This window comes from Kryptolebias marmoratus, linkage group LG19 (genome assembly GCF_001649575.2).
Source record: "Kryptolebias marmoratus isolate JLee-2015 linkage group LG19, ASM164957v2, whole genome shotgun sequence".
In the NCBI taxonomy this organism is placed as follows: Eukaryota; Metazoa; Chordata; class Actinopteri; order Cyprinodontiformes; family Rivulidae; genus Kryptolebias; species Kryptolebias marmoratus.
This window is the reverse complement of record NC_051448.1, coordinates 715,830-726,947: the sequence shown is the minus strand read 5'-3', so window position 1 is coordinate 726,947 and position 11,118 is coordinate 715,830. Positions and strand designations below refer to the sequence as shown.

The following is an 11,118-nucleotide window of genomic DNA, read 5'->3' as shown; positions in this document are numbered from 1 at the left end:
CTAGAGAACTTACCTTGTTGGCGTTCCTTGCTCTTCTGATGCTGTGAAAGTTGGGCCTTCTCAACAAAAATAGAAACTTTTTCTCTCAAGGGCAGAGGAAGAAGAGTGGACAACTTCTGGTGGGTCTGACCAATTTTGTGTGAGAGCGCTTCCATGGTGAAGTGGATCTGTCTAATTCTTTCACTAAGCAGCTTGTGTTGGGCTTTCTGGAGTATTTCCTCTGCTCTATGTCCTTTGGATCATTAGGATTATTACATCTGCTGGGGTTTAACAGCTAGTCAGAGCACACCAATATAATTTGAGAATAAGAAACAGACACTATTTAAAGAAAAGTTTGAAATACTTTTAAGAAATCCTGGGTATCTGTCGTTCAAGACCATTTTGAAAGTTTAGGGGCCTCTCTTAAAAGCTATTTATAAACAAGGAAGTTAAAATTAAAGAAATATGGCACAGTTTGTCTGAGCCAGTAGGTGCACATCATTTGTTGCCCGGCTGACAAAGTGGTTAATCGGGCAGGCGGAGTATACGCCTCTTTCGCTGCCCGGCTTCACTACGAACCGGCTCATTGCCCGGCTGACTAAAAAGGCATGTGCCTAGTGTTGTAACGAAAATAATGAAAACACTGGCGACAAAACCGAGTTTAAGCCAAATGGTCCCGATTTCAGTCATCGGGTTCAGGTTACTGCTCATTTAAACGAGTAACGATGCGCATTAAATCAATACAAGATCAGTACATTATGTTATCGTGTCAGATTTATCCATACGAGCTAATTTCCATTTGCAGGTTTGGGTCGGTGTTACTGTTAGCATCGGGTTAATTATTGTTTGGGTCTGATGGTTCTCATCAGTTCGGTGTCACCGTTACTCATGACAGTACAGTCATTCGAGGCGCTGATCAAATAAAAACAGCGTATTTCAGCCAAAAAGCGCTAACTTTGCTGTGGATCGTGTTAGCGGTGCTAACAGCTAACTGTAACCAAACACCGGGGCAGCCCCTGAAGACCTCGTTCAGAAACCCTGTTTATTCTAAAAGGAAGATAGCAGAGCTCGCGACGTTACACCGCCGCCATTTTCTAACCCCTGGTATAAAGAAACCAATCTGAAAACTATCGGCCTAACAATTTCCCTTAATTTGGACTATTATCACCACGGCGGATCAGCATCGTGCACCCAGACTTAAATTTGCATGGTAGGTAGCAGGAAGCGGCACCTGTTTCAGGTGTATTTGATGCACGTTAACGTCGCGCGCGGTGCATGGCCGGCTTCTCCAGGACCACCATGATGGCTAACCGGCATTTCAGGGGAAACAGCCTCCCTGTCATCCGTGCGCAGTTATTCGGATTATGCTGCAGGTTCAGCACAAACTCAGCTACGTGTAGGTGTAAAATAGGAGCCGTGAGGTTTTATTCTGAATGTCAGCAGGAGCGGTGAGTGGCCAGGCCCGCGCGAGCCCGTGGTTGCTACCACGCGCCCAGGTGTGGCGGAAACCTGTTGGCTCGGAGCGAACACCGTCAGCTCCCTGAGCCCCAAAAAGGCCCACAGATGGGGTTTGTTTCCGTGTCTGGGTTCTGGTTCGGTGACAGGTGACAGCAGCTCATCCGAACCATGATGGCGCCAAACACGCGTTAACCCGCCGGTTCCGACCCACGAGGCAGAACGAGTTCAGTGTTGGCTCACCTGGGCAGGTGTAACCTTATATTTATTACACAGGTTGGGTTTAAAGAAGAGGAAAACAAACAGTATCCAGGCTTCTTCGGGTCCAAAATCACCTTTTATTCAAATTTATTCCAGATAAAAAACAAACAATAATAAGATAATGGTGCAGGGTTATGACTTTTTATTAATTATTATTTTTATGTGTTCAACTACATTCATATTACACAGTAGGAAATGATAAATGACACAAACAGCTTAAATTCACATTAAACTTCTTTCCTCCCAGTTCTGATTGTTGACATGTTTTATTGCAGGTCCAGCAGAAATTATTTATACATTTAGTTTTATACCTGTGGTTCATAAATAAAAACTGAAAATAGTTTTAGTTTAGGTCTGGCTGAGGATGAAATGTGATTTACTGCCATCTAAAAGGTAATTTAGAGCTAAACTACAGGTCCGTTTCAGCACTAACTTTAAAGAAACTTTCTCAGAATTCCTACAAAGTTTTTAAAGTATTAAATTAAGTTTTGGCATTTTTCTGGATAATTATGGATAAAAAACATTTTCAGACTTTATTCCCTGATGGTGTTTCTAAAATATGAACAAATAAAATGTCCTTTTTAAAGTGATATATTCCTCACACTGAGCTAAGTTGAAGGTTTTATTTGTTAACCTGTAGTTTTTTTGGAGTTATTAATTATAACTCAGCTCTGCAGGTTTTATATGTTTGATCCTCAGGTGAGATAATTATGACCTTCAGTTTTGCCCACCTGTAGCGTGTTTCCCGTTCTTATAACTGCAGGTTATTAATCCGGATTAAAGTTTGTGTTTTCTGTTCCTGATAACTGACCTTTTCGTGTCCAGATGTCTGAAGACAAGGCCACAGATCACGTCAACGGGGACGGCAGCGAGGAGCCCATGGACACGAAGTCTGCAGCGACCCGTTCAGAACATTTCCAGGCTTTGTTAGACGCCGGCTTGTCTCGGAAAGTAGCAGAGAAACTAGATGAGCTGTACGTCGCAGGTAAGTTCGGCTTCCTGATAGATTTATTGTTCCTGAGCTGCTTGAGTTTATAACCTAATATTTACTGAGTTAAACAACCTGCGGCTGTGGAGACATCTGCAGCTCTTCATCATGTTTGTGAATATATCCTGGACTTGTGCCTGCTCCGAGCTCAGGGTTCGGTACCAGCTGTCAGAAACTGGGCCGTCTCATTCAGAGCTGGTACAGCAGCTGAGCAGATGTTTCAGGTGAAGCCACGGGCTCAATTAGATTTGTGCGCCACGTCTTGAGTTCGGGTCGCTCTGAGGCAGATCATCAGGGCTGTGTCGTTGTTTCGTCAGGTCTGGTCGCACACAGCGACCTGGATGAACGAGCCCTCGAAGCTTTGAAGGAGTTTAATGAAGACGGAGCTCTGCAGGTTCTGGTCCAGTTTAAAGAGAGCGACCTGTCACATGTACAAGTAGGTCTCCTCCTCTTCTTCTTCTTTTTGGTTTATTTAGCTCTTTCACATAGTTTGGGTTTTTGATTCGAGGAAACGGTTCTGAGTTGTAGTTTCTGTTTCTGCTCCAGAACAAAAGTGCCTTTCTCTGCGGGGTGATGAAGACCTACAGGCAGAGAGAGAAACAGGGGAATAAAGTGACGCCAGCCACGAAAGGACCAGACGAGACAAAAATCAAGGAGCTCCTGGAACGAACCCAGTACACGCTGGACGTAACGACGGGGCAGAGGAAGTACGGAGGACCTCCACCTCAGTCGGTGTTCTCTGGGCCTCAGCCGACCGTTGGAACAGAGGTAAATTCATTTACCTCTGTTTACTCCCAATTCAACTTTAAAATAAAAAATAAAATCTTGACGATCTAAAACAAAAAGCAGCTTCGGTCTAAATATCGTCTGTTCTCTTGCAGATTTTTGTTGGGAAGATTCCCCGTGACTTGTTCGAAGATGAGCTGGTTCCTCTCTTTGAGAAAGCCGGGCCGATCTGGGACCTCAGGCTGATGATGGACCCCCTGAGCAGCCTGAACCGGGGCTACGCTTTCGTCACGTTCTGCACGAAAGAATCAGCTCAGGAGGCGGTGAAGCTGGTAGGAAACTCAGCCAACGGGGGGGGGGGATCACAGAGGCGCTCATAATGAAAATGATCCTTATTTTGTTTTCTTACAGTATAATAATTACAAGATCCGTCCTGGAAAGCACATCGGTGTGTGTATATCTGTTGCCAACAACCGTCTTTTTGTTGGCTCCATCCCCAAAAATAAAACCAAGGAGCAGATTGTTGAAGAGTTCGCTAAAGTCACAGGTAATCTCAGGTGTTCGTGTCGAATCTGCGGCGGTTCAGCTCCTCCTGAACTCTTTCCTTTGACCCGTTCTTTGTGTCTCTGAGCAGAAGGACTAAGTGACGTCATTCTGTACCTCCAACCTGACGACAAGAAGAAGAACAGAGGCTTCTGCTTCCTGGAGTACGAAGACCACAAAACGGCTGCTCAGGCACGCCGCCGGCTGATGAGCGGGAAGGTGAAGGTGTGGAACAGCCTGGTGACGGTGGAGTGGGCCGACCCCATCGAGGACCCTGACCCCGAGGTCATGGCCAAGGTGAGCCTAACGAATCTTTAAAAAAGGAAACCGATCGGACTCCTGGAGCAATAAGGCTTAACACGGAGGCTCTCCGGCTCTGCACTGCAGGTGAAGGTTTTATTTGTTAGGAACCTTGCTAACGGAGTCACAGAGGAGATCCTGGAGAAGGCCTTCAGCCAGTTTGGGAAACTGGAGCGAGTAAAGAAGCTCAAAGACTACGCCTTCGTTCACTTTGAGGAGAGGGACGACGCAGTGAAGGTCACGACCCCACCCTCTGCTCCGACTTCTTCTGTTGGACGTGAGCGCACGCGTTAACATCCGTGGTTCTGATGTTTTTCTCCAGGCGTTGGAGGAAATGAATGGGGAGGAGCTGGAGGGCGAGCCCATTGAAATCGTTTTCGCCAAACCACCGGATCAGAAGAGGAAGGAGCGTAAAGCTCAGAGACAAGCAGCCAAAACACAAATGTAAGACACGTCTCAGCCGTCCCGCTTCAGTCAGGGCTTTGAGTTTAATCAAGCAGAATATCAACTAAAGGTCCAGAAAAATAAATACGACCCGACTGAGCATGACCTGAGAAACGTCTCTGTAGTCAGACACGGAGGTGGAAGCATTATGGTGAGCAGGGTCCAGATTGACTTTGTTACTCGACGGGATTGTGTCCAAAAGAATTTCGATCAGAACCAGAACACTGAAGATCCCAATCTGTCACCGAGGCAACAAACGAGCGTTCAGGTCCTGGTTTCTGTGGAGGAGCTGAACCGAAAGGATTTAGAGTTTCTGTAAAGAGGAGTGGGTCAGAATCCCTCCGCAGGTGTTCCAAACCTGGACAGCTTTTAGCTGATATTCTGTCTGTTCGTTCAAAGACAAGCTGAGCTGGAAGAGAAATGTAGCTAAATGTTAGCTAGGTTTCGCTGTAGTAAAATAAAATATTTAGATCAAACAGTCAAAGTGTGAATGCTGAATCAGCCTCTGACCTCTGACCTCCGCTGACTAAACCTTCGTACCCAAATTATTTTAGCTGCGTTCTTGTCTTCTTCCATCAGGTATGATGATTACTACTACTACCCTCCCCCTCCCCCCCTGCCTCCCCCCAGGGGTCGGGGCAGAGGTGCCACCCGGGGGGGCTACTCTTACCCCCCCGACTACTACGGTTACGAGGATTACTACGACTACTACGGCTACGATTACCACAACTACCGCGGCGGCTACGACGACCCGTACTACGGCTACGACGACTACCAGGCCCCGAGCCGGGGGCGGGGCAGCAGCAGAGGCTACGGGGGCGGAGCCTCACCGGCCAGAGGACCCAGAGGCAGGGCCGGCTTCCCCCAGCGCGGCGGGTCCGGATCGGGCCGCGGCGGACGCGGACCAAGAGGAGGCGTGCAGCCGCGAGGACGAGGAGGGGTACGTGGTGTGCGGGGCGGCCGCGGTGGAAATGTAGGAGGAAAGCGCAAAGCTGACGGGTACAACCAACCAGATTCCAAACGGCGCCAGACCAATAATCAGAACTGGGGCTCTCAACCCATTGCTCAGCAACCGCTCCACGGTGGTGATCATTCTGGTAACTATTCCGGTTACAAATCTGACAACGAGGAATTTTATCAGGATTCTTTTGGGCAGCAGTGGAAGTAAACCGTAGGGCTTTGATACAAAAACCGTCTGGTTTGTTTTGGTTTAAAGACTTGATCTGATTGGCCCTCAATCCTGCATTTTTTCCACCTTTTTTCCTCCAAATTGGTGACATCTGGCAAGATCTTTTTGTACATATTTTAACAATTCGCTTGGACTCCAAACGTAGCCACTCCCACCTGTTTCTGGCGAACTGCTTCTCTTTCCCCCCTTTTTTTTTAAGATTGTTGCAAAACATTTTCCACAGCAAACTTTAAAAAAAATCTTTTAGATGCAATTATGTGCTGGAGCTATTTGGCTTTCTAGCTTTCTGTATGTTTTTAGTCATTCTGGTTTCCATGTTATAAATAGCTAACAGCAACAAAGCATATGTCTCCTAAACATGTATTTAAAACGAATGAAATTACGATTTGTATTGTCACAGTAATGCGTGTCTTGTTATGGGAAGAAAAAAACCGGGACCAGCGCAGTCCTACTTTTTTGGCTTTACATTTTGGCTTGTATTCTTTGCTGTTTGTCTGCTTTAATAAACATACACGACGCACACGTGTACAAAAACCTCAAATTGTGTTGCAAATTCATGTTTCGGCAAATTCTCTCTTCAAATTCTCCTTCAAATTTTAAGGCTCCTTGTGGAAGAAAGTGGACTAAAGGTTTGCCGATGTTGGCCACGTGCTACAGTGTCACCTTGCATGCCATCAAATTCCAAACCACCTACTTCTGTAGTCTCAGTGCTCTGTATGTGTAGTGACATACTTCATCCTTATGAGTTCCTCTCATGTCCAAAAACACATTGATGTCTCACCAATTGGTGTCCTAAATTCACCGCAGCATCAAGCGTACGCCCCGAGTTCCTTCAGCCACTGATGGGGGGAGGAGGGGAAAAAAGCACAATTTGATTTTAGTCCCAGAGTCGAGCTTTTCTTGTCCCAGAAGGATCTTTGCTGTTTCAGGCCTGGATACTAATCCTGCATGTTTATGGGAGATAACTGCTTTGCATGACTCACCTGTTCGTGTTTCTTTTATTTGGTTCTCCTGTTTCTGCTCACTTCTTCTCTCCTTCCTGTGTGTTTCACTCGCCGCAGCTCAGCTTCACAGGGTTCCTACGCCGGCTGGAGAATAAAGTCTGGAAACCATTTGAGTTTCCAGACTTTAGTTCTTTTCTAGCTCAAAATGCTAATTGGTTCAGTTTGAAAGCAGCCATAATTTAGTTATACTCTGGCTGCTTGGAAGGAAAACAGGAATAAAGTGTTTGCAGCTGCACAATTTACAAATCTTGTTCAACTGCAGCCAAAAACTAAAAGTTACCGTAAAGAAAATCATCAGAACTTCAGCTGAAAGGAGCAGACTGACAGAAACACAGACCAGGTGAAGTAGCTGCAAGCCTGCAGGAGGTCGACTGTGAGAACCTGCAGGGCTGTATCTGATGCCACAGAGAATCAGTGAAAGTGTTGAAGGGTAGGGGCTGAGCGGTGCAGGAACCCTGCTGTGATTGTCTGCTTCTTCAGAGCATGAGCGTGCACGTGTGACCGCTCCAGCTGCCGTTTAGAAGAGTGTAGATGTGACGCTGTCCCGTTTTCCTTCTCTAACTGTCTCCTTTTGTTACCCGACTAGCAGGAAAAAGGCGAGGAGGCTGGTCCTGATGTGTTGCTCTGAAGACGGACCCGGAGTGGAGCGCTGAAGACGGACCGCCCCGCCCCGCCGAGGGAACGGTAAGGTCAGCTGACTCGGCGCTCCCAAGGTACTCCAGACACTACAGCTGAGGAGAACCAGAGGAGCCTCCGCCCCTTCACTCGGAGCCATCTCAGCCATGATGGACATCCTTCAGGATGAAGCACTTCAGGTCTGGAGGGGTTCTGTTGGACTGTCCGCTACCTCAGATTGGATCGGTTTCTGTCCTGAAGCTGAGGCAGGTTTGCACAGGAAGTGACCTCACGCTGCTGCTCCTCAGGCTGAGCGAAGCCTTTTAGATCAGCAAAGATCAAATCAGTTCATCCTCCACAGGGGAGCACGTCCTGGTGGGGGACCAGTGGTGTCTGGTCCTGGTCCTGGTCCTGGTCCACCTCCATCCTGCAGGTTTCAGGTGTTCCTCTGCTCTGACTCACCTGATCTGAAGGACTGAGGGATAAACAGGATCTGCAGAGAAACATCTAGAACCTGCAGGATGGCTCAGAACCAGGACCAGGACCAGGTCCAAACAAGTCCAAAGGCTGTGGTTGTGAACTCAGTTCATTCAATCAGAAACTTTAAGTGAAACAAACACCAAAGAACACAGACTCAGCACTTAGAAGGTCCGTTTGGACTTTCTGAAGTGAGGTTCTGTGGATAACTTATGAACAGTTAATATCTCACCTGTTCTAGGAAACTTTCTGAGCGACCTCAGAGTGAAATTCTGATCTTCAAACGGAGGAACATCATGTTTCTGATGAAGGTCTGAAGGTTTATAAACGAGCGTTAGCCTTCACCTCAGACTAGCCGTTAGCTCATCAGTCCTGTCAGAGTTAAACTTGTTCACTGCAGTATCTGCAGCAGGGAAGATATTAACTGTTCATAAGTTATTCACAGAACCTCTCTTCTCCAGCAACGTTCTGGTGTTTGTGGAGAACCTGAAGCTGCTTCTGTTCCCTGAAACTAAACAACCGTCCAGAAATCCTTTTCTTCTTCTGCCAAGAAGGTCGCGTTTTCAGTTCCGTCCATTTGTCCATCTGTCCATCCGTCTGTCTATCCATCCATCCATCTGTCCATCTGTCCATCCGTCTGTCTATCCATCCATCCATCTGTCCATCTGTCCATCCGTCTGTCCATCTGTCCAACAGTTCATCCATCCATCCATCCATCTGTCCCTCCATCCATCTGTCTATCCATCCATCCATCTGTCCATCCATCTGTCTGTCCCTCCATCTTACTGAGAAACTGATGAAGACATGTTGGCGTGACCCTGATCAGGTGTTTCATCCTCTGGTTTCTGGTCTTTTAGTCCCGTGACGTTCTGCCTGAACATCAGGCCGAACGTCTTCAGGGAAGTGGACACGTCGAGGACGGACTCTGTGTTTGTTGGTTTATTAGATTAAAGTCTGATTCTGAACGAACGTTTTTAGTTGAAAATGACTGAGCCTGTTTCTGTTTCCCTCCTACAAATCCCACAATGCATCACTGAACTCTCAGCTTCCAGACAATTAGACCCAAATCTTCAAAGAATAAAAGTGAGAACAGATTTTGTCTCTTTTTGTCTCCTGTCAGGACAAACATGATCCTGATTCAGAGGGTTTGAAAGGCATTCTGGGAATTGTAGGAAAGTAAACTGATTTGTTTTTAGATTTATTCTTTAGTTTTTCTGATTTTATCCTCATAAATGTTCTGTTTTCTGCCTTGTGTCTGAAGTGTTACCATTAAAAAAACTCAACTTGTTTCTGATATGATTGTGCAGCTTTTTATTTTAAACTAAGACTCTGTTGGATCTCCAGCTTTAAGAGTCTAAATGTTTTCTTCTCTAATTTGTCTGTTTTGTAAATGAAATGTTTTATACTGTACAGAAACATGAATTAAACTTATTTTTCTAATAATGTGTTTGACTCAAAACTGTCTCGTTTTTTATTGTTGCAGTTTAGAGAATTCACATTTTATGGTTGCAGAAAGCTGTTTGTTTTATTCTCAGTTGAAATAAACTGATAAGTTTCTGACTTAATTTAGTTATCAAAAAGCTGCCTGATAAAAACTAACTTTATTATTATTATAGTTTTATAAACTGAAGTTAGTTTTTAGACCAACATTTAAACTCAATAAAAGGATTTTAAGAGTTGAGAAATGATTACATTTCAGCTGATTTGCCATAAAATAAAAACAATCATCCAACCGGAAGTGCTGGTGTTTGGATTATGGGTTGCCAGGTCCAAACAGAAAGACACATCTGGGTCCTGCAGAACCACAGCATTTTTATCATTAAATATAATTTACAGCTGCAGAGATGAAAGAATAAAACAATCAAGATGAAAGAATCAAACTGAAGAAGAAGAAGTGAGTCTGAACAGGTCAGAACATAAAACCCAGTCCTGATTGGATCTCTGAATTCAGACCTGAAATCTGTCTCTGCTGGAGGACTGATGGGTTCCTCTCAGAGGTCAGAGGTCAGAGGTCACACAGCCAAACCCTCACTGTCTCTGAGCTTCCAAACAGGAAGTGAAGGCTCTTTTTAACTCTTCATATCTCCTCCATGAACCCTGTAGAACCATCAACCTGAACCTGTGGGGCCATCAGAACCTTCTGCTGCTCACGGGTCAAGAAGTTCTGATCCGACTGATAGTTTGTCTGAGGCTTAGTTTGTACTCTGAGTTCCTGCCTGTCACATTAAGAGTGCTGTCGATGAGTGTGTGGTTACCATGGTGTCGTAGAGGCGTGATTCCGGTCCTCCTGTCAGACCTGGCAACCCGCGGTGGGATTAGGAGCTGTGAGGAAGTCGCTCCGGACTTTTTAAAAACTCTGGAAAATGAAGGAAAAACTCTTCAAACTTCAGTCAGTTTCGCGAGTTGGTTCGTGGACCGAATCCGAACCGAGCCTGGCTCGTTTTTAGGATGTGTTTAATCACATGAAGTAGTTTTTATTGAGCGTTTTTATCGACCTGCTGACGCCTCTGTCGGGTTTCTGGCCGCTCGGGTCCTTTACCTGCCGTCAGAAGCGCGCGCCCAGGTGTTCCGGAGCCTCCGCCGACAGGTATGGCAGGTATTGTCCCCTACATGCAGGGCTTGAAGCGGAGGATGAAGGTGGACGTCCTGCGGGAAGCCGGCCGTCAGTATCCGGTGTCCTGCTGCCTGCTGCTGGGCCTGACGGCGCTGACGGTGCTGCTCAACAGGTGGGTCTGAGGAGGAGGAGCCCCAACAGGTGGGTCCGATCATGAAGAGGACCCCCAACAGGTGGGTCAGCTCATGAAGACTGACTCATCACCTGCTGGACACCTCGAGCGTCACGTGACCCGGTTCTGCCCTCAGGAGCGGAACTTCAGCGGCGCAGAATCTGCCTGAAAAAGTTCCGGATTTTTAGAGAAAATTATAATTTTCCTGTTTCAGAGTCACTCAGTCATAAACTTTACTGTATTAAATGTTACAAACGTTAGAAACCAATAATTCGGCTGATTTGATTTTAATAATTTTGTCCCGATGAAGAAGAAAACTAACTGGATTAATCACTTTTTAACCTAATTTGATTTTTGTAGACCTTAAGCTCTGTGACAAACCAGACACCTGTCCAGGTGTCCCTGTGGTGG

At 46.1% G+C, this 11,118-nt stretch overlaps 2 protein-coding genes across 8 annotated transcripts in view; both read left to right on the top strand.

Moving 5' to 3' along the window:
• The first annotated feature begins 1,030 nt into the window (after positions 1 to 1,030).
• Positions 1,031 to 9,426, top strand: LOC108250218 (heterogeneous nuclear ribonucleoprotein Q). 5 transcript variants are annotated; one of them, XM_017439990.3, is made up of 11 exons: positions 1,031 to 1,189; positions 2,521 to 2,680; positions 3,001 to 3,119; positions 3,230 to 3,451; positions 3,565 to 3,741; positions 3,821 to 3,956; positions 4,044 to 4,249; positions 4,340 to 4,489; positions 4,575 to 4,696; positions 5,276 to 5,636; positions 7,479 to 9,426. In XM_017439990.3, the coding sequence occupies exons 1-11, from the start codon at positions 1,187 to 1,189 to the stop codon at positions 7,515 to 7,517; spliced, it is 1,695 nt and encodes a 564-aa protein (XP_017295479.1). In that variant the 5' UTR covers positions 1,031 to 1,186; the 3' UTR covers positions 7,518 to 9,426. The 5 variants fall into 5 exon arrangements, with proteins under 5 accessions (XP_017295479.1, XP_017295477.1, XP_024858250.1 ...); XM_017439988.3 differs by having other exon boundaries at positions 7,476 to 9,426; XM_025002482.2 differs by having other exon boundaries at positions 5,276 to 5,793.
• Positions 9,427 to 10,276: 850 nt separating this feature from the next.
• Positions 10,277 to 11,118, top strand: part of snx14 (sorting nexin 14) — a 14,498-nt gene continuing 13,656 nt past the window's right edge. For 2 of the 3 annotated variants that reach the window (XR_005234477.1, XR_001809271.3), the window contains exon 1: positions 10,277 to 10,707. Coding sequence is in view for 1 of the 3 variants with exons in the window: in XM_017439991.3 (XP_017295480.1) it covers positions 10,571 to 10,707 (137 nt within the window). In the remaining 2 variants the exon portion in view is untranslated. The remainder of the gene's footprint in view (positions 10,708 to 11,118) is intronic. The other variant, XM_017439991.3, reaches the window with a different exon arrangement.